Source organism: Hemicordylus capensis, chromosome 6, assembly GCF_027244095.1.
Source record: "Hemicordylus capensis ecotype Gifberg chromosome 6, rHemCap1.1.pri, whole genome shotgun sequence".
Classification (NCBI taxonomy): domain Eukaryota; kingdom Metazoa; phylum Chordata; class Lepidosauria; order Squamata; family Cordylidae; genus Hemicordylus; species Hemicordylus capensis.
The window spans coordinates 154,411,842-154,439,741 of NC_069662.1; the positions used below are offsets into that span (position 1 = coordinate 154,411,842).

The 27,900-nt window shown below is 44.5% G+C and overlaps 2 protein-coding genes across 10 annotated transcripts in view; one reads left to right on the forward strand and one right to left on the reverse strand.

The window, feature by feature from the left end:
* Positions 1 to 27,900, forward strand: part of PTPRN2 (protein tyrosine phosphatase receptor type N2) — a 914,460-nt gene that overhangs the window by 74,928 nt on the left and 811,632 nt on the right. The window lies entirely within an intron of this gene.
* LOC128330471 (uncharacterized) lies at positions 6,368 to 26,454 on the reverse strand. Of its 5 annotated transcripts, XM_053263444.1 has the most exons (5): positions 26,335 to 26,454; positions 24,853 to 24,971; positions 23,743 to 23,764; positions 23,311 to 23,363; positions 19,209 to 21,553 (listed from the first exon to the last, which is right to left on the reverse strand). In XM_053263444.1, exons 1-5 carry the CDS (start codon positions 26,358 to 26,360, stop codon positions 21,186 to 21,188), a joined length of 588 nt encoding a protein of 195 aa, XP_053119419.1. In that variant the 5' UTR covers positions 26,361 to 26,454; the 3' UTR covers positions 19,209 to 21,185. The 5 variants fall into 5 exon arrangements, 4 of the variants coding, with proteins under 4 accessions (XP_053119419.1, XP_053119418.1, XP_053119417.1 ...); XR_008310112.1 differs by lacking the exons at positions 19,209 to 21,553; positions 23,311 to 23,363; positions 26,335 to 26,454 and adding exons at positions 6,368 to 6,717; positions 14,208 to 14,371 and having other exon boundaries at positions 24,853 to 26,325; XM_053263443.1 differs by lacking the exon at positions 26,335 to 26,454 and having other exon boundaries at positions 24,853 to 26,325.

A 27,900-nucleotide genomic window follows, 5' to 3' on the forward strand; every position in this document is an offset into this window, starting at 1 on the left:
CAGAATCCAAAAAATAATGTTGGGTTCCCCCAAGGGCTTGGACATACGCCAGTGCAATTTTTGACCTTTCTTTCTGTGAACAACAGACTCTTGTGCCAAAGCAAAAACTGATTTTAAATGTCATCTTAATTTCAAATGTGATTTGTCATGGGGACGGGGAGCTCTAATCTGTGTTGAACATATGAATGCGCAATGTGCTCTATGTGGGGCTGCCTTTGTATGTAGTTCAGAAACTTCAGTTAGTTCAAAATGTGGCAGTCAGATTGGTTTCTGGGACAACCCGGAGAGACCATACTATGTCTGTTTTGAAACAATTGCACTGGCTGCTGATGTTTCTGGGCAAAATACAAAGTGCTGGTTATTACCTTTAAAGCCCTGAACGGGTTAGGTCCGAGTTACTTTAGTGAGCGCCTTCTTGTGCACGATCCCCATTGCATGTTAAGGTCATCTGAGGAGGTCCATCTTCAGTTTCCAGCAACACGTCTGGTGGTGACTCAGAGGCGAGCCTTCTCTGTAGCTGCTCCTGGGCTGTGGAATGCACTCCCAGCAGAAATCCATAATCTGAGTTCATTATTGGCTTTCAGGAGAGCCCTTAAGACCTACCTGTTTGGTCTGGCCTTCCAGGGTTTTTAAACTGTTTTTAAACCAAAAGGGTTTGGCCTGGTTTTCCAGGGTTTTAAAAACTGTTTTTATTGCTTTAATAATGGTTTTATGTTGTTTTTATAGTTTTCAATTATAACTGTTAATTGATTTTAGTTTTGTTTTAATGTAAACCACCCTGAGACATTTGGGAAGGGCAGTATAGAAATCAATCAATCAATCAATCAATCAATCAATCAATCAAATAAATATGGTACAATTAGATTGACTTGAGGATTATCTGAGTACAGGAAAAGAAAAAGATTGATTAGGCAAGGTGAGGAGGCAATAAAATCTTAGCTAATGGTATCAACTAGAGTCTCGCGTTTTAGCTTAAGGTCCGAATTGTCAGTGAATTAGCTTAAGGCTTTGCTTGAGAAAGGACCAAGATGCAGACTTGAGGAAGAGAGAGAGGGGAGCAAGGACAATTAAAAGGGATGGGAAGTTAATATGACCAGTGCTGATCCATTGGTGTGTTAGATACACTTGCAAGTTGAGGTGCACAGGTAGATCTGCTTCCAGGGGGAAAGCAGCAGAAAATCTGGAGGAAGAAAGGGTGAGGAGCAAAGAGCTACCACTTGAACCCTTGAGATCCAGCAGGGCAAAGATCCATGTGGAGTCTGATTCCAAATCTTATACGATGTGGCTTGGCCAGGGGTATTTGTACTCAGAAACATATCCTGAGGCAATGCATAAGTCTTGAGGAGAGCTGGTCTTGTGGTAGCAAGAATGATGAATGTCCACCCTGGTTGCATATGAATGGGAGACTAGAAGTGTGAGCACTGTAAAATCTTCCTCTTGAGGGTGGGGCCGCTCTGGGAAAACCAGAAGGTTTCAAGTTCCCTCCCTGGTTTCTCCAAGATAGGGCTGAGAGAAATTCCTGCCTGCAACCTTGGAGAAGTTGCTGCCAGTCTGTGAAGACAATACTGAGCTAGATAGACCAATGGTCTGACTCAATATATGGCAGCTTCCTGTGTTCCTATGCAAGGATCTGTACTGGGACAAGTACTCTTTAACTTGTTCATAAATGATCTAGAAGTTAGGGTATGCAGCAAAGTGGCCAAATTTGCAGATGACATTAAAATGTTTTGGGTAATGAAATCCAAAAAAGATTGTGAGGTGCTTCAAAAGGATCTCTCAAAACTGGGGGAGTGGGCGACAAAAAGGCAAATGTGGTTCAATGTAAACACATATAAAGTGATGCCTATTGGGGCAAAAAAACCAAAATTCACATATACATTGATGGGATCTGAGCTGTCATTGACTGACCAGGAGAGCGATCCTGGGGTCACAGTGGACAGCTTGTTGAAAGTGTTGACTCAGTGCACGGCAGCCATGAAAAAGTCAAATTCCATGCAAGGGATCATTTTTTTTAGATTGTGAGCCCTTTGGGGACAGGGATCCATCTTATTAATTTATTATTTCTCCATGTAAAACACCCTGAGCCATTTTTGGAAGGGTAGTATAGAAAAATGAATGAATGAATGAATGAATAAGAAAGGGGATTGAAAATAAAAATGCTAATTTTATAATGCCCTTATACAAATCTATGGTGTGGCCACATTTGGAATACTGCATGCAGTTCTGGTCACCATATATTAAGCAGGACATATCTTAAGGAGGCTGAGAGATACATGACTGGCCCAGAGTCATCAAGTGAGTTTCGTGGTTGGAAGGGTATTCAAACTCGGGTCTTCCCAGTCCTAGTCCAACACTCTAATCACTATGCTATGCTGGCTCCCATCCCCTTAGCTAAGCAGGGTCTGCCCTGGTTGCATATGAATGGAAGACTACATGTGTGAGCACTGCAAGAGATTCCCTTTAGGGGATGGAGCCTCTCTGGGAAGAGTAGAAGATTCCATGTTCCGTCCCTGGCATCTCCAAGATAGGGCTGAGAAAGACTCCTGCCTGCAACCTTGGAGAAGCCGCTGCCAGTCTCTGTAGAAAATACTGAGTTAGATGGACCTATGGTCTGACTTAGTATATGGCAGCTTCCTATGTTCCTGTATTGTGGAGAGGCGATCTGGTCTTGTGGTAGCAGGCATGACTTGTCCCCTTACTTAAGCAGGGTCTGCCTTGGTTGCATATGAATGGGAGACTTGATGTGTGAGCAGTGCAAGAGATTTCCCTTAGCAAATGGAGCCGCTCTGGGAAGAGCAGAAGGTTCCAAGTTCCCTCCCTGGCATCTCCAAGATAGGGCTGAGAGAGATTCCTGCCTGCAACCTTGGAGAAGCCACTGCCAGTCTGTGAAGACAATTCTGAGCTAGATAGACCAATGGTCTGACTCAGTGTATGGCAGCTTCCTATGTTCCTATGAGCTATCAGCCTTGGAGTGGGATGCCTCTACCATGTCCCTGAATGTCTCTTCCACATGCCTCTGTGTGCTTCTCCAGATCCGACACCTTGGTCTTGAGGGAACACACTTTTTACCTGAGAGCCAGGAGCTCCTTGCACCGAGCACACACCCATGACCTCTGCCCACGGAGCAAATAGTCATACATGGGATACTCTGTGCAATACACTGGGTCCCCCTTCCCATGCTAGCTTTCTATCTTCATAACTGGTTTTGTTGGCAGTGTACAGTATTTAGAGATAGTTTATTAGAAAGATAGGTCTCATCTGTATTGGTCAGCTATTTAACTGTCCAAACTTCCTTAGGGATATGTTTTCAGTAGGCACTGTGGGCAGCAGAGGGAAAGGGAAATGGGCTAAAATTGCCCATCTTCTGTTGTGCAAAATGTTTTTTTGCTGCATGCAGCATAGGTTTGGACATCAGCCTCTATTCTGCTCTGGTCATTTTTTTTCTATTTTTACTTCATGTAGAGGTAGTTTTAGCATGATTGTTATGTATATTGTATGTGTCCCACCCCACCCCCTTTTTGTATAAGATAAATATGGTTTAAAACATTGTACAGACCGATAAAAGTAAAGTGTGCCATTGAGTCAGTGTCGACTCCTGGCGACCACAGAGCCCTGTGGTTGTCTTTGGTAGAATACAAGAGGGGTTTACCATTGCCTCCTCCCGTGCAGTTTGAAATGATGCCTTTCAGCATCTTCTTGTATCACTGCTGCCTGATATAGGTGTTTCTCTTAGTCTGGGAAACATACCAGTGGGGATTCGAACCGGCAACTTCTGGGTTGCTAAGTCAAGTTATTTCCCCACTGAGCCATTAGGTGGCACTGTACAGACCTATATGAATTGTTTATATAGAGTTCCCTATGTCACTCTTATAATATCTGCTAGACTCACTTTGTTATTTTGTTGTTATTTTCTTATTCTACCTTTTAGAAGCTGTGGTATCTCTCCTTTCCATCAAAAAAATATTTCTAATGTTAGGGCAGTTTTTATATGTGAAGAATCCAGTTGTGAAAAAGCTTCTTTGCAGTATGAATCATGACATTGTGTAGATGAGATCTGACTGCAGAAAATAATTCCAGGAGGGCAAACAAGAGGAGTTAATGATACACAATGCATCAGCTAGTATATTTAATTAAGTCACGCCTCATTGGCAACTTCTATCTTTCTTGCAGGAAGACATGGTTTAATGTCTGAAATGGTATTTGAAGATACTGAGGCTGTTCTCACAAACCGGCAAGCCCAGGCTTAAGCAGGCAAGCCTGGGCTTGGTTGCCTGTGAAAACCTCTGGGATCCATGCAGATCCTAGTGGTGCTGCTGCACTAAACCCAGCACCTCAGCCCAGCTCTTAGGGCTCAGATGCACCCTTGACTCTGGTTCTGGGATCATCTGTCAGCACGAGCTGCTTGCAGTTCACGCTGACACAGAGACAGGTGCCTAGGGTGTCGTCCCCTGCGAGAATCTTCCAGTACACTACGCCCAGCGCAGGATTCACTGAGATTCACAGAGGCTGGGACAATGAGTCCCAGCCTCTGTTTACCAGTGAAGCTGGGAGCAGCACAAAGAGTCAACCACATTGCTCCCGGCAGTGCTGGTCGTGTGGGCTCGTGGCTTGCATGCTGGCCGGGCTGAAAAAGGTCATCTGCATCATTATCCCCAGTCACCATTATCCCCAGTTTTAGTGTTGTGAGAGAGGGAGAATTTATTTCTGTTCACTCCCTCTACATGCATAATTTTATATACCTCTATCATGTCTCCCCGTGGTCGCCTCTTTTCCAAACTAAAAAGCTCCAGATGCTGTAGCCTGGCCTCATAAGGAAGGCGCTCCAGGCCCCTGATCATCTTGGTTGCCCTCTTCTGCAACTTTTCCAGTCATGCAATGTCCTCCTTAAGATATGGTGACCAGAACTGCATGCAGTATTCCAAATGTGGCCACACCATAGATTTGTATAAGGGCGTTATAAAATTAGCATTTTTATTTTCAGTCCCCTTTCTTATTCATTCATTCATTCATTCATTCATTCATTCATTTTTCTATACTGCCCTTCCAAAAATGGTTCAAGGCAGTTTACATGGAGAAATAATAAATTAATAAGATGGATCCCTGTCCCCAGAGGGCTCACAATCTAAAAAAATGATCCCTAGCATGGAATTTGACTTTTTCACAGCTGCCATGCACTGAGTCAACACTTTCAACAAGCTGTCCACTGTGACCCCAGGATCGCTCTCCTGGTCAGTCAATGACAGCTCAGATCCCATCAATGTATATGTGAATTTTGTTTTTTTTGCCCCAATAGGCATCACTTTATATGTGTTTACATTGAACCACATTTGCCTTTTTGTCGCTCACTCCCCCAGTTTTGAGAGATCCTTTTGAAGCACCTCACAATCTTTTTTGGATTTCATTACCCTAAACATTTTAATGTCATCTGCAAATTTGGCCACTTTGCTACATACCCTAACTTCTAGATCATTTATGAACAAGTTAAAAAGTACTGGTCCCAGTACAGATCCTTGCATAGGAACACAGGAAGCTGCCATATACTGAGTCAGACCATTGGTCTATCTAGCTCAGTATTGTCTTCACAGACTGGCAGCAGCTTCTCCAAGGTTGAAGGCAGGAATCTCTCTCAACCCTATCTTGGAGAAGCCAGGGAAAAGCAACTTGAAACCTTCTGGTCTTCCCAGAGCGGCCCTACCCCCTAAGAGGAAGATTTTACAGTGCTCGCTCTTCTAGTCTCCCTTTCAAATGCAACCAGGGTGGACTCTGCTTAGCTAAGAGGACAAATCATTTTTGCTACCACAGAACCAACTCTTGGGGGACCCCATTTCTTACTTGACTATCGAACTTGACTATCTAGAGGAAGTAAAAGTCGTAACAAGGTTTTCGTAGGTGAACCTGCGGAAGGATCATTAACGGGAACCCCGGCGAGGGGAGACGGGCACCCGCCCCCTCCGCCTCCCGGGAGAGCGAAGCATCGGTGGAGAGGGCAGCCTCCCCGCCGTCAGGGGGACACTCTGTGTGCGCGTGCGGCAGCCGCACCCGCCGACCTCCGCCCGGCCGGACCACGCCACCCTCCATTTTGTAAACTTTCCATTTATTCTTATCCTCTGTGTCCTGTCCTTCAACCAGGTACTGCTCCACACATGAACCTGTCCCCTTATCCCATGACTGCTACGTTTACACAAGAGCCTTTGGTGGGGAACTTTGTCAAAAGCTTTTTGGAAGTCCAAGTATACTATGTCAACTAGATCACCTCGATCAATAAATAAGTGCCATTTTATTGGGTGAATAATGATAAATGAATTGTTAGTCTTTTTGAGGAACCAAACCATCACCCCAGCTAGTGAATGCATTTTCCTGGTGTAATTGTAGAATTATAATGATCAGAGCTAAAACGAGGGATTTGCGGCAACATTTCTTCAGAATCTGACCTCAGTACAGTTACTTTACAACACGTTAAAATGATTAATTACATACGAAGTAAACTAAACAGATGGAAGTCTTTTCACAGCATTGCAATTGCAATCAGATGCAACTTGAGTTATGAGGTGAGTCTGAACACCTATGACTCTTTAAGTTCCACTTCCCACAGCTCAAGCTGCTTGTACAGATCTTGTTCTTCAGTTTCCTGATGGTGTTAACTCCCAGGTTGGTTGTAAGCAAATGGTGAATTTGAGAAGAAGCATCTGAATCCCTCAAATCACAGTACACAATATCCTATCATAAAATTAAAACAGGCAGCAGAAAATATTCAGCAAAAATGTCAAAATTATCTCCTATTTTAACGGATATAAGCCTTCACTATTATTCCTTTGTGCATTGAGCTGATCTCTGTCTCGCAGTTAAGACTTCCCTCAGGTAGCGCTTTTTTAGCATGTGTAGTCACAGTGCACTCTTTCCCCCACCCTCGCTTCTCTCAATTCAGTCTACCATTGATGTATAGGGCTGCTTTCTCTGACTGAAGCTATTCCTTGGAGATTCCCCCCCCGCCCCCGATATTTTTCACAATGTCAAGCTATTAAAACCTCCAGGATTGCTTTCAGTAGTCATGTATAGATTGATGCCTCCTCATGGAGACTCTAGGCCAATTCTGGAGGGCTGGTGGTGCTATTGATATACTATGCTGCTGGATGAATAACAAGGTAGGAACATTGAGCTTGATTTTCTAATCTGTTTAGTTGGCATGGCTTCAGCAATGCATTTTCGATTGTTTAATATGGCGGCCTGATCTTACGAAAGAGTAGTTTGAGCTTCAGGAGCTAAAGTAGTATCCTGTGCCCTGCCAAAGTAAATTCCTTCTGTGAATGTTGTATAAACCCCTCCCTTGGTTCTTATCCAGGAAGATTCCTGTTCTGCTTCAATCCAGACCAGTCTATTCTAACATTCTTATCCTAATCATAGCCTGATGCTATCAAACCTTTGGCATCCATTGGTGCCATCTCTTGGCAGTTGTCAGCTGCTTGCATTGTGACTGTCAGTTGTGAAGTCAGGTAAAAAGCTATGTGACTGTCAGTTATGAAATCGGGTAAAAAGCTAATCCCAAATGAGTTAATCCCAAATGTTATGAAATTGCTTAGATGGTAGGTAAAACTCTCAACTAGCATTAGAAATCACTACCTATTTGCTTTCCTGTTGACACTATTGTACCAGTGCAACAGTTCTGCTCCAATTTGAAATTCCATACAAGTTCCATAAGCTGGAAGTAGGCATATTCTTATGATAGAGCTATTAATGCCATGGCAAGCTGTGTATCCGAAACCATGACAATGACATTAAGCATTTGCTAAACAAAATCTGCTCTTGCATGCCATGCAGTGTGTATCCTGTTTTCCAGTTTAAGCTGTTGGCATGGTTGGAGTTTACTGTGAGTTTTCAAAGGAATTGAATTAAATAGACTGAGAACATGTGTGGTCTGGTGTTGAATCTGGATCTGGGAGACCTGGGTTCTAACCCTTCCCAACCTCTGTTCCCCATTTTATTGCAAGGGAACAGCAATTAACTATTTTGTAGGATCGATATGAGGATGCTGAAGTAATTAATACAATCTTGCAAATAAGTCAACAAACTTTATTAGCTCACAAATATGTTTACTAGCCCACATGTTCACATATTTATGTGAATAATTTGGAACATGTCTTTTCCAGTTTATAAAAGCTTTCCTGGTTGGTCTCCTGGAAGCTATATTTACTCTCTACACAGAGAACCAGCCAAATTGCTATTTACAAGCCTGGATTTTAACAGCAACCACTGTCAACTAAATAGGTTACAGCATTATCACTTTTGAAGTGGACTACTCTGATAGTGGCACCACACGTTTCAAAGACATTTTCTTTCAATTACAAAATCCTAGAGATTTTCCCTTCAGTCATTCTGAAAAATCAAAGCAACTGTAAAAATTCTGTTGTGGGCATGATCAAACCTGCCTAGCACAGTAATGCTCTATATAATATTGGAATGGCTATCTGAAAATATCTGTGCAGCAAGATATTGTATGTATGTTTGTTTATGTGTGCATGATTCAGAGTGGGGAGAAAGTGTTGTGTTCATGCATAGAATTGGGTATTACTGATGATATCTGCTGAGTATAGAGGTACATGTGTACAGGTAGCAGAATGTATAGTAGCTCCTTTTAGGGTCCAGCTATCTTTATAGCCTCCTGTATTCATTCATTCATTTATTTCATCTCTATACCGCCCCAAACACAAGTTCTCTGGGCAGTTTACAAACATTAAAAACAGCCAATAAAAGATTAAAACATTTCAACAATTAACATTAAAAAGTTAAAACTATTAAAACACAATTAAAACAGTATCTAATTAAAAGCCTGGGTGAACAAATGCATTTTATGTATGTATTTGTATTTATTTAGATTCATATCCTATAAGCCCAAGGCTGGTTACTATACACATTTTTTAAATCCTTCAAAAAACCCTGTGATGTATTTTAGAATGAAACATACACACTGTAAGTATGTTTGCAAATACCTTGTCTAACTTTGTTTCCCCTAGTTTTATACTTCTTTTGAGGTTTAAAGTTGTTGTTTTTACAAAGGTTTGTTGTTGGCCCTTCTCCTGTGCCTCATGGCACCACATCAGAAGAATGTGATTGGCATAACTGGTTTAACAGCTGGGATATAATCTGTTGCAGTTCTTACATGGGAAAATTGGTAGATATTTCAATAATTATTTTCCTGTACAAGGTCATAATGCAGTACACATTTTAAGAGGAAATGTATAACAGGTAACTGGCCCATACTGTAAAAATTAAAATTTTAAGTTAATGGTTATTTATATTGGCTGACATCATGACTAGGAAGCACCTGTGCTTCCAGTGTTGTATTGGTACTGCTACTGTATTTTGGACATGCCTGTGGAGGGGGAGATTTTTGTGAATTTCCTGTGCTCCTGGAAGCACTTCCTGCAACCTGAAAGTAGGTCCTAATGATTACGCAGTCCTCAGGGACCTACTTTTGGGTTGCAGGAAGGGCAGGGGAGATAAACAAAAATCCTCTCCACCATGAGCAGCAGAGCTGCATTATTCTGCAGCATGTCATCGCCAGCACTTAGTGAGAGCACATGAACAGCAGAGCACATGCATCATAAGAACATAAAAAGAGCTTTGCTGGATCAGGCCCCAGGCTTATCTAGTCCAACATTCTGTTTTTCACAGTGACCAACCAGTTGCTTCTGGGAAGCCGGCAACCAGGAGATGAAGGCATACGCCCTTTCCTGCCTTTGCTTCCCATCAACTGACATTCAGAGGCATCCTGGTTCTGAACCAGGAGATATCATCAAGACTCCATGGCTGGAATTTTCCTCCATAAGTTTGTCTAGGTCCCTATTAAAACAAAGCTTTAAAAAGCGTCAGAGAGACAGGAGAGGCGGGAGCTGCCATTTCCCACACTGCATGTCCTGAGTCTGTGCTGTTTAAATCTCACCTCGAAAAGGCGATGATTTTTTAACATGCTGCTTTCCCAGATTCCCCCATCTCAAACAGAGTGGCTTTCTCTTCTTGGTGCACAAAGAAAGTGCCGCCATTTTAGGTCTTACTCAGCCACTCAGAAGTTCATCTTTGTTTATTCTGTGAAATACTTGGCCATTGAGACTGAAAAGGTGAGGAAGAACTTGGTATGGACTACTTTTTTGAAGGGAAAGGAGAAACTGGGTACTCTGGGTTCAGCCCTGATATAGAAAACAGATTCCTAGGTCAAGGTCTGGCATAAATGGAGTCCTGGATGGGGCCAAAAGATGAAGAACTTGCCTGAGCAGTGTGAGGGGGGAAATTGGAAAAATAAAACAGAAGATGCCACATGATGATGATTAGGAAAGTAGGTAGCTGCCTTATAATGAGGCGCTTCACACAACTGGTGTGAAGCGCTGTCAGGGTTAGTGTAGGGAGAGTGGGCTTAGCCCACTCTCCCCGCACATGGGCAGGGAGCCATCCCTGGGCGACCAGATTGGCTGCCCACACGATTGCCAGCTCCGTCACGGAGCCGGCAGGGGCAGTGGGGATCAAGGGCCAGGCGGCCCCCAGAAGTTCCAGGATGCCCTGCGTGAGTGCATGGGTCATTCTGGAGAGACCCATGGGGCCAGGAGTCTTGTTTTAGCCTCCTGGCAGGGGTCTCCTTGTGTGTTGCTGCGGCGCAGAGCTGCGCCACGGCAACACACAATCAACCAAACGGGGGGGGGAGGAGCACTTGCTCCGCTAACCTTGTTTAAGGGGAGGGGTACTTTTGGTAGTTTGCTGCTGGGAGCCGTGTGGCTCCCTTGGCAACAGATGGCCAGGAGAAATCTGGCTAGGCTCCCTTAGCCCGATTTCTCCTGGTTGGGGGAATAGCTTCAATGAGAGATACCACTTGCCCATCTAGCTCAACATTGTCTACTCTGTTGCAGCAGCTGACCAGGATTATAGACAGGAATCTTTTCCAGCCCTACCTGGAGATGCCAAAGAATGAAGATGGGACCTTCTGCATGGAAAGCAGACGCTCTACTGCTGAATTACCGCCCCATCCCCAAACTGCTCACCATTACTGAGGAATTGACTTTCAGCCTAATCTCACTTCTCCCTAACCCATTCCCTCGTTTTATAGCAATAGCAATAGCAATAGCACTTACATTTATATACCGCTTTATAGCTGGAAGCTCTCTAAGCGGTTTACAATGATTTAGCATATTGCCCCCAACATTCTGGGTACTCATTTTACCGACCTCGGAAGGATGGAAGGCTGAGTCAACCTTGAGCCCCTGGTCAGGATCGAACTTGTAACCTTCTGGTTACAGGGCGGCAGTTTTACCACTGCGCCACCAGGGGCTCTGATGTGATGCTATTGTGATGCATTAACTGTATTTGTATTTTGGGAAGCTGATTTCAAATAAGTGGAATGAACAAGTATATTCGAGGAGGATCTTCAAATATATTTGAGTGTGCAAATATTTGCCCTGGAAGCAAGAGTAAGGGAATGCTTACTCTTGTGCCTAGTGTCTTGTATTTGTGGGAGTGTGATTGGTATATTTTACTCCTTTTGTAGGTTTCTTCTTTAATTTGGATGGACTTAATATATAGCAATAAAGCAGAACGTTCCTCTCACATGCAGTCATCCAGAACTCTGCAATTTTCTGTGTGCTTTTCTAAGCTACTGCTTGTAGACTTGGAGAGCTAGTCTTGTGGTAGCAAGCATGACTTATTTATTTGTTTGTTTATTTATTTATTTATTTATTACATTTATATCCTGCCCTTCCTCCAAGGAGCCCAGTACAGAGTACATGGTTATGTTTATCCTCACAACAACCCTGTGAGTTAGGTTAGGCTGAGAGATACATGACTGGCCCAGAGTCACTAAGTGAGTTTCGCGGTTGAAAGGGGATTCAAACTTGGGTCTTCCCAGTCCTAGTCCAACACTCTAATCACTATGCTATGCTGGCTCTCATCCCCTTAGCTAAGCAGGGTCTGCCCTGGTTGCATATGAATGGAAGACTACATGTGTGAGCACTGCAAGAGATTCTCTTTAGGGGATGGAGCCGCTCTGGGAAGAGTAGAAGATTCCAAGTTCCCTCCCTGGCATCTCCAAGATAGGGCTGAGAAAGACTTCTGCCTGCAACCTTGGAGAAGCCGCTGCCAGTCTCCGTAGACAATACTGAGTTAGATGGACCTATGGTCTGACTTAGAATATGGCAGCTTCCTATGTTCCTGTGTTGTGGAGAGGAGAGCTGGTCTTGTGGTAGCAGGCATGACTTGTCCCCTTAGCTAAGCAGGGTCTACTCTGGTTGCATAAGAATGGGAGACTTGATGTGTGAGCAGTGCAAGAGATTTCCCTTAGCAAATGGAGCCGCTCTGGGAAGAGCAGAAGGTTCCAAGTTCCCTCCCTGGCATCTCCAAGATAGGGCTGAGAGAGATTCTTGCCTGCAACCTTGGAGAAGCCACTGCCAGTCTGTGGAAACAATACTGAGCTAGATGGACCTGTGGTTTGGCTCAGTATATGGCAGCTTCCTGTGTTCCTGTGAATATGTATTACTGCTTATCCCCCACACTCCAAGTAATATATCTGGCTGCTATGAATGCTTGCAACTATTCTTAGCCTTATTATCTGTGTATCCATTTCGAATTTATTTTAAAAAAAATCTCATTCAAATGCAGAATGCCACAGATGGGAGGAGCAATTAATTTAAGCCATAGGTTATTGTTTGCCTTAAAGCAAATTGTTATTTCACTTGCCCATTGGTAGAGGAATATGTTGGTCACCTCTCCCCACAGTCTTGTGCCCTGTGGTATACTTTGGTTCACAGCAGAATAGCTGGAATTCCTTGTATATCCTTTGGTAAGGATGTGGGGGAGGGATGTGTATGTGTGTGTTATCATGAAGCCAAGACTGATTTAATAATAATAAATTGGGTGAAAATTTTGCTTGACATTTTAAAAGAAAATTGCATCTTGCTAATAGCAAGAGATTTTATTGGAAACATTTTTTTTCCTAACACATTTCAGCTTTGTCAATTTTGCTGTAGTTACAGGACTTGAAAGAGGAAAGCTCTGTGAACAGCCACTTTCGAGCAAGGAGAGTGTTTCATCTTTTTTTATCTGCAACTTCTTCCAATAAACATTTCTTTCCAAAAGAGAAATTATAGTTACACTCAGTATCTGGCAAATGTAAAATTAAAACAATTAATTCTGCAATGCTTTTCTGGATGTAGTAATGATTATATTACTACAGAATAATGATTATATTACTACAGAAAGAGAAACTCAAGTATGTAATACACTGCTCTGGGCTCCTTGGAGGAAGAGCGGGATATAAATGTAATAATAAAATAATAATAATAAAATAATATATTGTATTGAATGAGAGTATTGTCTTGGGAGCAGCTTTGATGTCAGAGCTGCTCAGCTTGCTTTGCAATTCTTGGTTGACCTGCGCTTAAGCAGACACCCTTGCTCACTAAGATGAATTTATTAGAATGGTGCTTAGCAGAGCTCCTGTTGTTAAGAGCTTGTCAGCATTTCTGTTATGAGCCAGTATTTCATTATTACATGCAAGCTTTATTTTTATTAGCTGCCAATAACCCTTTAAGAGATCAACATGGGTACATCTTGCAATGTGTCCTAATGGGGAAAATATTTGTAGAATTTAATATTCTAATAAGAGTTACAGGCAAGTAAGACTAGAAAAGCCTAATATGATACGCTCAAGAATATATTTCCTGATTCAGCCAGAGATCCTCATGCACAGTCAGTGTAGATGTGCACTTTGGATGATTATATCCATTCATGTTTATGATGCTCATCTGATCCAACTGAATGGGATACTTGTCATAAGGAGCAGAATTAGAGGAACAACATTTACAAAATTCTGTTATAGAGGTTTCATTACATAGTGTTGAAGGAATGGTGTGCAAGGAATTCTTTCTGATCTTTATTAAATTGTATTACATACATCAGGCCTGGCCCAAGGCGCCGCCCCCCATCTCCACCCCCAGGATGTTTGGAGCATGCTGGAAAATGATCTACCCACCCCTCAGTTCCTTTCCAACCTCCCTTCCTCCATCTCTGCGATGATCGCTATCCCTCCTCCGCTGATTCCTTGACAGTCTCTCTCCTCCAACACCACAGCCCATCAGCACCACACCCATCTCCACCTGCTCCCTGCTGATCTCTATCCCCCCATCTCCACACTGATTGCTGCCCCCACTGCAAAGTCCCCACCAGTCACTGACCTGACTTGCTGTGGCGGTGACAGCAGCCACCATCACCACCACCACTCCCATTCCTCTTTCTGCTCTGTAGGAATGGAGCAGGAGCAGCAGGGTGACTCAGATTTGCTCTCTTCTGCTCCAGGCTGTTCACTGCCTTCTGCCTTTGCCCATTTCATCCTGCAAAACTGGAAGGAGGAGGAACAGAGTGGTGGCAGAAGCATATGTACTGTCACCAGGTGAGATTTGGAGGTTAGTATGTGAGGTCAGGCTATTGGAGGCATGCAGTGGCCACTTCCAGCCTCATTAGCACAGCATTAGCACAGCATTTATCCTCATTTCCAAATCAATTCTCTCACTTGTCTTTCCTTTATCCACCCTGAAAAGCAGTCATTTGTTAATCAGGCATTTTTTTGATGAATAATAGTGTTCGACAGTTTCCTTTCAGTAATCTTCTCTTATTGTACCTATCTTTGTTTAGTGGGTCATATTTATATTTTTTATTGAATTTTGGATTTTAGAGTTGGAAGAGGCTTCGGAGGTCTTCTAGTCCAACTTCCTGCTCAGAGCAGTAAACTGCTACCGCATTCCAGTAACATTGACTGTGGTGTGAGTTTTGATATGCAGGGGCCAATTTCATCTGCCTACCTCTACCTCGTTGAGACGATGTCATTTCCCCACCTCCATTTTACACAAGAACAGTCCTGCTGGATCAGGCCCAAAGCCTATCTGCTCCAGCATCCTGTTTCACAGAGTGGCCTACTAGATGCCTCCGAGAAGCCTACAGGCAAGAGGTGAGGGCATGTCCTCTCTCCTGCTGTTGGCCCCCTGCAACTGGTATTTAGAGGCATCTTGCCTCTGAAGCTGGAGGTGGCCTATAGCCATCAGGCCGAGTAGCCATTGATAGACCTGTCCTCCATGAATTTGTGTAAGCCCCTTTGAAAGCCATCCAAGCTAGTGTCCATCATCACATCCCATGGCAGAGAATTTTGCCTGAGAGCCATTCAGTTAAAAAAGCAACCTTGCATATTTTTATCACAATATAATATGTTGGTGTGTTCCTACTTAGTTCTGAAGGGCCTCTTGTAAGTTGCTTGTACTATTTATGGAATTCTTGATTCGTATTAATTCTTGTGTGTTCCTTGTTTTAAAAGATTATGAGGCAGCTATAGTGTATATCAGATCCTGAGTTAGCATGTTGTGCCCACAGTAGTAGCTCTGTTATGTGCAAACGGTTCTGAAGTTTGCCTTTAAAGAGACATTCTGTTCTGCTTTGAAGAACACACTTATTGTGGCTGATTAGTAGTCCAGAATGACTCTGTTGGAGGCGGATAACATTCTGCTCTCATTCAATTGACAGAGAAACTATATTGACATAACTCCACATTTTCTAGATTGCCTATCTTTGGTTGCATTTGGAGCAAAGTGGTATAGCAAGGTACAGTGTAAAGTGACCAAATGGCTCTTAAAATTGAAAGACCAAAGGATGCATATTGAATGTGATGAAGAGAATGGCCTTTGGCCGGGGGTGTTGGGGGTTGTAGGCCAACAACATTTGGAGACTCAAGTTTTATAACTCCTAAATATATAGGTAAGGATGTGTGGAAGGAGGGAAGCAACATGGACTCTGAGTGTTCATATGAAACTGCGAACAGAGCTTATGATTGTGTAAGCTGGGAACTTGTATTTCGCAGGGTCCCCAATTGCACATACAAGTTGCACACATGTAAGTTGGAATGATGTGTGGAGGTTAGGGGTGGGGACAGCAAGCATGATCTCTCCATGGATTCATTACCACAGATACATAGTGTGAACAGGGCTTGTGCTCTTGAGGAATCAGTGTTTGTGCAGCAAAATGTGGGAGCAAACACTATGGGGTAACACTGTTGCTTTTACCAGGACCTGAGACATATGTTGTTTCCTTATATTGTTTTTCTGAATGATTTATAAGTAAAATTATGGCACTTGGTATAAATGTCCCAGCTTGCAGTTCTTGCTCTTTTAGCCACATAACATTGTTGCACTAAATGTAAGCTTCTCAAAGGAACAGTTTTCTTCTTGACTTGCCTCATAAATGAGTATGCCTTAGAGGTCTATAAGGCAGTTAATCACCTGAGCAGGTGGTTTCTGTTTACTGGAGAGGGTGGGAAGGGGGATGTTAATAGACAAAAACAGACCTGTGAGTGTCCCAGTTTCATTAAGCTGCAGTTTAAAGCACCTGCTGGATCTAAAAGACATTCCGTTTTATGATTTGCATACAAAAAAAAATTGATACGCAGACTGCTTTAAAGAGGAATCATTCTCCATTTCTATGCTGAGACCCATTAGGTAGCATTAATATGCACAGCTCTGGAGGTAAATCTCACTATGGACCAATTGAATAGCCTTAAAATGTGTGGTGTTATTTATTGTTTGCATGCATGAATTCTTTTATGCCAAAAGAAATTGTCATTTGGGAATGTATACAGCCAATTAACCATTTAGCCAGGAGCGATAAATGACTACAGTGAAGTACTAAGCTATGATGTGAGTCAAACCTGTTATAACGTTGAATTTGTGTATTATTTGAAGCCCAGGGGGTTGTAATTAAATTGTTACATTTTTAGCCAATTGCAGCTCATAGCAAACAATAGCATTTAATTTCTATCAGGCAGTGACATGGGCCAATAAAATGGCTTCTCTCAGAATGTACTGATGCCTTGCTAATATTACTTATTTAATTTATGTACGTGTTTCCACCCTGCTTTTCCAGTGATCAAAGGCATGAACAATGTAAGATCAATACAGTATGGAAATTGTATAAATGTTAATCATTCTGAAGTAATAATTGGATGTTTTAAAAACGATTCTGATATGCTCCAGGTTCAACACAAACATTCAAATAATGTTCCAAGTCCTACTTTAATTTAGGAAAAATAAATAGTTTTATTTTTTGATTAGGATTGCAGCTAAGAATTAAGATTGCAGTTTAAATCAGTTAAAAATTCTTTGACTACAATATTTTGGATTATATGTGGTCATACTTCAGTATTTTTCTTCCTGTTATTGATAAGCAGCTTTATATAATGTGCAGTGGTGCAATTCTAAGCACAGAAACAAGTCCAGCTGAATTCAATAGGACTTGCTCCCTAGTAAGTGTGTTTAAGACTGAAACTGGAGAATCAGCTATAATTTCCATTATTGCAGAAGGTTGTGTGCAACATATTATCCTCAAAAAAGCCTTCACCCCTTTGGTATCTCTCGGTCTAGGGAGCCTGAACAACATAGGTCTGCATTGGATTATAATGGGAGTAATAAGCAGACAGTCTGTAGAATTATACCAAGTAGTCCAGTCAGATATAAGATGATCTACCATGGATTTTTGACATAACTATCAGGGTTGTCCATAATTTCACTGTTCTTATGCATGTCCTTGGGACAGGGCTTGACAAATCCTAGTCACCTGGAGGGTTTCCACACAGGGCTGTTACTGTGAATCTCCTCCGGAAGAGAGTGCATGTGTTCACACACCGGCCAGACTTACCCTGAAGTCAATTCGAGATCTTTGGAAGCACCCCCCCCATAAATCAGGCTTTGTCTTACGAATTATAGCTTGCCCCTATGTATTTCTGGTTTTTTAAAATCCTGGTTTTAAGTGAGTTTTTCTGAATACCCCACAACAAATGGCAGGGAGAAGCACTGACTAGAGTCTTTACATAATCATTAACATGATAAGAGGAAAGTACTCATTAGGAATGCAAGTAGAACTGCCTTGTCTAGAGGCAAAGAGTGGAAAAACCAGTTTTCAGGAAGGCAACTCTTTGAAAGTTCTAGTTACAAAAACTCTGTGTATGTTCAAGCTGACCTTTCTGAACAATATTAGTATGCTTGCTTAAGGTTTTTGCTGGTTAAAAAAGAGGTTTTACTAACAAACTGATGTAAAGCACACCACACATGTGTTGGCGAAAAAAGGGAAGAAATCTGTTAGTGTATACAAATGCACCCAGTCTAGGACATGAGGTTTTGAAGGCATGGAGCTCTCTCTCTCTTTCTCTCTCTCTCTTCCCCCCATCCATTGGCCAGAAGGAAAACACGGAGGCATGCAATGTGAACCTGCACAAAAAGAAAACCCAAGAGTAGAGGGGAGGGGCTGCTTCCTTCATGCTGTGAGTGTAATTTGAAGTGGCTTCTCTCATCATATTCCCTGAGAGCTGGAAGCTTTGTGTGGGAAAGCTCCAGGGAGCCATGGCACCTAGAAACTTAACTGTGGCATTTTGACTAGGGTATTCAGAGGTAGAGTTATTTAATAAAATCATTATTGGTCCCAGGCAGCCCTGTTTCTGTTCTAAGTATGTTATGGTACTTTTAAAGGGGACAAAGAAAAGCCAATTTACCTGCCCTCTCCCATGTCAAGTGTCCATTATCTGGCTTTTGGGGCTGGCCGAAGGATCCAAAGAAAATTTGTCAAGGCCTGCCTTAGAGGATAACTTAAGGGAGAACTCTCTGTTACATGCAGATGGCCCTGATACCTGTGTGTGTGAGAGAGAAAAATAATATTTGAGAGGGAGGAAATTGAAATGAACAAGTGATGGTGTGAGGGGGATCATTACGCTTTTATGGCATGCCAATGTAATGTTCCACATTGCCCCTACAGGCTATTATCCCACTGTATGGTTTCAGGGCACTCCACATTCCAAATTCCCCACTCCTTGTTGCTTCTCCATTCCAAATTCCCTACTTGTTAACCTGCTTTTCTTAACAAAACAATGGTGTCTGGGCTCTGTTGGGAGTGTGTGCAATGCATAGTTAGGTCCTTGATGCTCCTGATCAGGTGACTGAGTTATCTCTTGCATATTCACACAGCCCAGGAAAAACAAACAAAATTAAAAATGCCATCTGCTAGCTGCTGTGCCCTGAGTACCAAGTTGCCGAAGCATTCTAGTATACATATACAGGCTCCTATATAGGAATAGTTCATATAATTAGTATACTTTTAGCAGAAGCTCTACATATGGTATTTGGAAAAATATCCACTAGGCACGTGCATTTTGTTTTTTTGAATGAATGAAAATTTATGAATGGTACCCATTCATATCATCTCATATCAATCTTTATTATGGTCCACGACCAGAAAAGCACAGTAAATGTTACAACAAATTAACAAAACTATATAAAACAATTAGATTACAAGATAATAACCACTAACCAATAAGCTAAGTCAAATTATCTAATCTTGGTGAATTTTACAAACTATAAAACAAAATTTCGCAATATTTAAAGGAATTAGATAATTCTGGTCGGACAGTAAATATTGAAGGTAAATGGCCTGGAAATCTGAGTGGCCTGGAAATTTAATTAAAAAGATGGTAATAAAATGAAAACAAATATTGTTGTAAAAAAGTATAGAAGGCCATGAGCTGTTGATTCAATGGCACCTATACCATAAGCGCAGAGCAGGGTTACATATAGGATTTTCTTAAAATCTCCTTCTAAAATGGCCATAGGAAGCACATTAAAACACACTGGAGTCAAAGCTCTTCTAAATTTTGGGACCATTATTTGATTTAAATATCTTGGTGATCTTGAAATGGAAAGTTGGTTACTCACAAATACATCTCTTGGAAGGCAAGATTGGTCTAATTGTCCTTCCTAATCCATCACTATTGGACTATGACTAAATGTAAAGAAGACTAAACTAATGACAACGGGTACAGCAACCAGCCTCAGAATTGACAATGAAGACATTGAAGTGGTGGATAGCTTCTGCCTTTTAGGATCAACCATCAACAGAAAAGGATCCAGCAATCAAGAAATATGCCACAGACTAGCACTTGGTAGGGTTGCAATGAAGGCCTTGGAAAGGATATTTAGATGCCGTGACATATCTACACCTACAAAGATTAGAATCGTTCGGACCATGGTTTTCCCCATGAAACTCTATGGATGCGGAAACTGAAGAAGCAAGACAGAAAAAGCATTGACGCTTTTGAACTTTGGTGCTGGAGAGGACTTTTAAGGATACCATGGACAGCCAGGAAAACAAACTAATGGATCATAAAACAAATCAATCCAGAATTTTCACTCAAGGCACAAATGACTAGGCTCAAACTATCATACTTCGGACACATTATGTGAAGACCCAACTCCCTTGAGAACTCCCTGAGAACACTGGGAAAAGTTGAAGGAAAGAGAAGAAGAGGATGACCAGCAGCAAGGTGGATGGACTCGATTACGACAGCAATGAATGCACGACTGAGACACCTTAAAGGCCAAGTTTCAGACAGATCATCCAGGAGAGAATCTATGTATGTGGTCACTAAGAGTCGACACCGACTTGAAGGCACTTGATCAATCAATCAGAGTCCATCACCCTGAGCCATTTTGGAACGGCGGTATAAAAATTGAATAAATAAATAAATTATAAATATAAATAAATAAGTGCTAACTTGGCCTGCTCAAAACACATAATCGTAAGGGATTCCTGTGAGAAACTGTAATAATGCAGTTTACATTGGAGAGATCTTTCCCACTTCAAATTAAAGTTATCAGCTAGCATCAGGGGGACTAATCGAACTGGGAAAAAGAGCAACCTTAACCAATAAGCGAAGATGATTAACCATAACCCCGTCTCCACTTTGGTCACACTGGCTTCCTGGCAGAGAACTGTATTAGGTACGTCCTGAACTCCTAGGGCTTCACACACCCCAAGCCACGCAGCCTTTAAGGTGTATGAAGCCCTGAAGCAGGTTTCCTGGCAAATCTAAGTCCCTGAGCTGCCAAGCTTCTAGGGACCGATTGACCAATCCACCTTTTTTCAAACTGCCCAAGGGTACTCACCAATCTTAAACTCATGTACACCTCCACCCAGCCCGCACTGTACCTGCCCGGTTGTGATCTAACTAACTAAAACTAGGAAAGGCAGAACATAGTAGGCGAAAAGACCCCTCAGTATGGCCAGTATGCCAAGGGGCAAAAATTCCTACTCAGCCTCCTAAAGGATGATCAGCCAAAACCGTTCTGCACCTAGGGGAGGGAGGAAGGGAAGCCAGCCAAGATGGAAAAGGCAGAGGAAGCAAGGGAGCCACTCGAAGAGTGTGCTGTCCCCGCCCTCTGCCCAGCCCCGACCAATCGAGGCACTCCTTGGAACTGTGCTGGAATCACTAAATGAATCACTATAACCTCTGGAGGTGACCTGCTAGCTAACTCTGCCCACAGCTTCAGAAGCAGCTGGCTCCACGGCATTCCCCTCATCCCAAGCCATCGCACATTGGCACACCTCCCCAAACTAAGTTGGGTGCTGATCGGTGAGGTGCTGGCTTGCTTGTAGGCCCAGAAGACCAGAGAATGGCCACAGATTAACACACACACGTGAGCCACTGCTCCGCCAGCACCTGCCAAAAAATAACAGTACATAGTGATTAGTAAATATAATGCAGAAAAACCTTGGACTTCCAACGGCCAATGTGCTTAATCTCACCATCGTCTAAGCCCAGCTGGTGGGCGGTGGTGGCAGCACCAATCCGGAAGGAGTGCAGGCTAAACAGGTGAGCCATTTCACCAAGGGCAAGGAGCACTTTTCGCAGAACAGCCCAGAACTGGATTGTGTCAGGGGCAGGCCATCAGAGTGTACAAAAAGGCACCCCTGCATGCTAGGCTGAAATGCAGCATACTGCCACAGCGCCCGCATCAGCCATAGCATGTCCCTCCCTGCGGAAGCCAGCTCAACATGCTGACCCTTGCCTTTCTGGCCAGTCTTAGACCAGCACAGGAACAGCTGCACGCCAGGTCCCTGAAAGGATAAATCCGCAAATTGCAAGCATCGGTCCTTCGGGGCCTGACTGCTACATGGGAGGACCTCACTCAGCTGAAAGGCCCTAAAGGAGGCTGTAGTGACAGCTGCCTGATAAAGCATCACCTCCCAAGGGGAGCTGCAAAGGGGCTGGAGCTTATTGAGAAGGGCTGTGACAGCTCTATAGTTATAGGTCACCTCTGATCTCGGATCCTTGGACCCTCCCTAGTCCAGCCCTCCAACATGTGCCTCACCCTAATGTTGCTTGTGGTGTCACACACCTCTGTCACCTATGCCTCGAATGACAGTGCAGTCAGATTACCTGCCAAGGTGGAGACTGCCTGCCCAGAGGCATGTAGGTGTACCAGGTATTATATGAGGTGATCGGGTGGGATCAGCCAGCTTTCCAGCAAGCCCTTGCCCTGCCAGAATGCATGGAAGGTGGCTTCCTTACAGGAGTAGCTAGTCTTCATGCTAGGGGCCAGAGACACATCAATGGCCTGCCGGGCTTCTAGTCTCCAAGCCTCCACAGAGCCTCCGGCATCACCTCCACGTCCAAATTGGCTTCTGGGACTAACTCCCTGAACCTGGCTGCTTGGATAGGACATCAGCAACATCGTTTAGTAGCCCAGGCACATGTTGCGCCAGGAATAGGATGTTATACTGCAGGCACCTTAGAACAAAGGTGCGCGGGAGCCGCATCACCTTGGGTAAACAGGAGGTCTGAGAGTTCACCACCTGGACCATCGCCTGATTATCACACCAGAAATGAATGATGGAGTCATGAAACTCCGCCCATGGGTGAACATCCACAACGATAGAGAATAACTCCAAGAAGGTGAGATTCCCTCGTCACTCACCCCCCGTAACCCACTGCAAAGGCTACTGGGCAGCACACCACTTACCCCTGAAATAAACCCTGAAGCCAAGACCACCCGCAGCATTGGAGTGCACTTGGAATTCGGATCTAAGATCTGCTCTTCATGCCAGAATAACACTCCATTGAAACCCCTCAAGAATACAGCCCACACTGCCAGGTCAGCGCGCATACCTATTGTGATGTGCACCCTATGATGCGGCTGCTGAACTATGTCAACAGCATTGCAAAGGTGCCTCAAAAAGGCCCGCCTGGGAGCAGTCACCCTGCATACGAAGTTAAGGTGGCGGATCACCACCTGCAGTTCCCTAAGGGTGGCCTTTCTCTCTGATGACGACTTGAGTAACCCCTCAGCACTTCTAGTTTATTCCCCGGGAGGCGACTGAACCCGGTCACCATGTCTAGCTCAATGTCTAGGAAAGACAGTTGTGTGGTGGGCCCTTAGGTCTTGTCTTTGGCTGGGGGTGCGTCCAAATCCTTACACAGCCTTGTGAAACTGTCCAGCAGATGGTGACAGACTTTAGAAGCCCTCGACCTGGAATAAAGGAAATAATCTAGATAATGCTCTGTGGACATAAAGCCTCCCCTCCGCCTCAGTGCCCATTCCAGAAAGGTGCTGAAAGCCTTGAAAGCTGCGCATGAGACAGAGCAGCCCATAGGGAGTGCCCTGTCGAAGTAAAACTTACCCACAAACGCGATTCCTAGCAGGTCAAAATCTAGAGTGTGCACAGGTAGGAGGCAGAAATCCGATTCAATGTCACACTTTGCTAGTAGGGCCTCAGGGCCACAACCCCTGACCATCCTAATTGCCTCATCAAAGGAGGTATACCACACCGAACACAGGTGCTACAGGATCCCATCATTAACTGATGACCCCTTAGGGTAAGACAGGTGGTGAATCAAGCGAAACTCACCGGGCATCTTTTTGGGGACCACCTGCAAAGGAGAGACCTGCAGATTAGGAAAAGTAGGGCTGTCAAAGGGGCCCATTACCCTTCCCATTACTACTTCCTTCCCAATTTTGCATAGCACTACCTCCTCCATGCTCCTAATTGAACGTAGATTGCTGCCCGCTGATGCGTCCCGCCTAGAGGATGAAGGGATCCTAAAACCATCGTGAAAACCCTCCACCAAGTATGCAGCCACCCAGTGGTCTGGGTAACCCGCCAGGAGCTGGGATAAGGCCTCCAACTTAATTGGGCTAGGCCCCTTTACCCACAGCTGGTGAGGGGGGGGATTGCCGCTCTCCTGTTTGGCTGAACAGCCCCTAAACCATGAGTTCGAGCCACTCGCACTACCACAGGAGGAGCTGGGATGCTTGGCACCACACAAGCCACAGGCATAGCAGAACTTATATTGGGACCTGGAGCAGCACACCCTACTGTTGTCCTCCCAGGCAGATGCCTTGGATAGCACGTGACTTCTATCCACCTTATCACCTTCAGCAGGGCGCGAGGGGGACCTAATGAGCAGCCACAGCTCTTGGAGCAGGGTGTCCCATGGGAGGGCATGGTGTAGGGCAGCATGCATCCTAAAATTTTCATCTTATTGAACCCATGAGGACCTCACAAAATCCATGATGGCCTGATGGATAATATCCATGTATTTTACCAAGGCTGGGCCCCTAGCAGGCTGTGCCTGCAGTATGATACCCATGTAGATGCTGAACCCAGACAGCCAATTGATCCAGGTACGCTCTACTGGTTTTCGCTTAGGTACTTCCTGTTCTTTACCCATCTCCCCTTACTTCTTCTTTTTACTTCTGATTCACGAAACTGCCCCTGCCAGACATGCTCAGCCACTCTGGGCACTGCAGCTGGCCCCCCTGGAGCACCTGGCCCCACCGCATTGGCCCATGGTTGCATGTGCATGGCCCAATAGTAGGGGTGTGCATTTCGGACACAAAACGTTTTGTAGCTGAATCGAATTGCACATCCCTACCCAATAGGGTTGAAACCCCTGTCCTCAAAAGGAGGCAGTGGCCAGGATGTTGCCCTCCCTCGCATGCTCAGAGTCATCCTCACCCGTCCTGGTGGGTGCCAGCTGTCCTGCTGGTAAAGGTTCCGCCGAGACTGGTACCGCGGGCAGTGGGCTGGGAAGTTCGGTAGGTGATGGTGCAGCAGGTAGCTGGGTGTCAGGGCCACTGAGTAGCAAAGGAACCGGTCTCAGCATGACCTCCCCCTTCTCCAGCGAAGCCAACCCGTCAGACATAGATTTCAATAATTCCGCCTGAGCAGCCCCCCTGGTTCTACTCCTGTGTTTAGGAGGCGGACCCAATGGGTCCGCATCCTTCTGCGGCGGGGCCTTCTTAACACGCTCCAAAGCCTCCATCCTGTGTAGCAAGGCCCAAATTTAAGTCATATCACCCTCATCCTCCAATCATGAAGACTGCAGAAGCGGTCTCCTGGGTTGTTTCACAGGGCACCCCCCCCTACTTTCCTTCTTTTATTTATTTATTGTTAGATTTCTATACCACTTTTCATTAAAAACAATCACAAGGCGGTTATGCCTTCTTGGGGGGCATGGTGACGCGAGGGCCCTTAGGCCTTGCAGGGGGTATAAAATGTACACCGGGGCAGACCCTGCTCAGCAAAGGAGACAATTCCCCAGGCCTTGCAAGGAGACTAAACAAAACCAGGGCAGACCCTGCTTAGCAAATGAGACAATTCCCCAGGCCTTGCAAGGAGAATGTAGCAAAATGTCCACCAAAGAGGGCCAACTCAGCCAAAATGGGGGGTGGAGCTCCACAGTGATACTGGATGGGGGGTACACGGAGAGAAATGCCTGCCAGAAAGGGCCAGTCCAGCAAAAAATAGGGATATGCAGAGTGAACCGGTGTGTGTGTGTGTGTGCACACACAGTGGCATGTCTGTCAAAGAGGGCCAATTTCACCAAAAATGGAGGGTGGGAGAGAAGTGCAGTGCTCTCCAACAGCTCCCCAAGGGGTTTTTTTCAATTAGTATTAGCTCTGTATGTGTGTGTGGGGGGGCATTCTGGAGGCCTACCGCCCATGCCCTCCGTGAGGCCCTGCCGCCCAGTTCCCAGCACCAACCAACTTTCCTGGGCCCGTATAGAGGGCCTGCTGTGTCCAACCAACCAGCCGCGGCCCCCAGGTGCCCAGCACACCACCCAACCAAGCTAGTCAGGACCCCAGGCCCAGCAACAGCCCCCAGGTGCCCCCAAACCATAGTGGCAGTGCTGCAGCCTGATGGCTCCCTCCGCTAGCGGGCCTCCTCAGTCCATCCGCTTCACCAGTTCCTCGCCAGCCACCCTGCTTCCCGGCTGCTCCTGCACTGACTCCCAGCAGGGCTCGGCCTGCTGCCCCTTTGCCCCCCACTGTGTGCTCCGGCTGTGGTGCCACTGCCACTCCTCCGGCCTGTCTATCTGCTTCAATGCCGCCCCCCCGACAGAACTGTCATGGCCTGGCTTGCTGCCCTTTCAGCCAGAGGCTGCTGCTGTGACAGCTCCTGACAGGACCAGCTTGCTCCCCCAGCCTGCTGACAAACCTCTGCAGACCCTCCGATGGCCACATGGCTTGGAAGGACCGAGCAGCGAGCGAGCTCCTTCCTCCAAGCCGGCCAAGATGGAAAATGCAGAAGAAACGAGGGAGCCGCTCGAAGAGCGTGCTGTTCCCACCCTCTGCCCAGCCCCGACAAATCGGGACACTCCTTGGGACTGTGCTGGGGGCCCAAGAAGCCCTCTGTGCAAATGTTGTTCTGACAAACACTTTGAGGGGAAAATGGTGACCATTCAGAGGAGTATTTGCTACTTCCATTGCAAAACACAAGGGGCATTAGCAAAGAAATGGGAAAGGGGTAAGTACGTTCACAGCTATTGCAACCCCGCCCCAATTGGGCTGAGAATTTGATCAAGAGCACTGGGCCACCGCCCATAGTTATGGCTTCCCCCCACAACGCTAGAAATTGTAGCTTTGTGAAGGTCCTGAGAATTCTTTGTAAGAAATAATGTGCCCTGCTACAAGACTATAATTCCCATGGTCCTTTGATAGCTATTTTTAATTTGGAAAGTGTCTTAAATTTGTATTGCAGTGTGGTATTAAATCCAGAGGACAGTGCCATTATTGGATATGGGCAATTTTGCTTGAAAAATTAGGATAGATTGTGTCTACACAAACTCACTCTTGCCCAGTTTTTGTCAAGGAAAAGCTGCTTTCTCATGTGACACAATTGGCGCTGCGACTGCCTTGGTGGGCAGATTTTGTGATGTGTGAAAGTTGCAGCTTATTGCTAGAAGAAACTGTTCTTCATTGCAGGAGGACGTGCCAGCTGCTTTCCTCAACAGATTTTTGTGGGATTTATTTTCTTTCATAAAATGTTGTCCTTCTCAGACAGTGTCCTATAACACAGTGCATCAAAAAGTTCAATTTGTAGGATTTCATAGTAGCCTTTTCAAATTGTACATTACTCTTTTTAGAACAAACTGATTCATACAAGACAAAAATACTTCAGGGATTTCTGCCCCTTTCACCAGATGTAGTGAAAGATATAAGAAGTTCAAACTGGTATAGAAACAAAACAGTTGCTTCCCTGAGCAGGTACTTAGCAGCCTGCTGAAACTTTAGACACCTCTAACATGATAGAATACATCTTGAGTGGATGATCAACAACCATTTGCAATGTCAAAATTCTTAGACCTCTTTAATGTGTACAGTAAAAACAAAATAAAAGATCTTACAAATCGAGCAAACATGTTTCAATGTCCAAACATCATTATCAATGCTCTGTTTCAAGCAGCTGGGAGCACTTGAGATTAAGTACAGTAACCGAAACCAGATAACCAATCCAAGGGCAGGAGAACGGAAGGCGGGGAGGAGATGAGTTACTTTTCAAAAATTAACCCTTTTATTTACCAGTAGCTTTCATTGCCTCTCTCATTTTCTCCTTAACATTAATAGGGGGTTATAACTGTTAAATATACATAGCCTCTTTAATCTTACACTTCGCTGTATTTCCTTCAATAGCCAGAATAAGCACCTTGGTTTGTGCACCTCTTCCTTCATGTTTTTCTTTCATATGTTTCCCCCAGGGTTTCAATTGATTTTTATTATATTG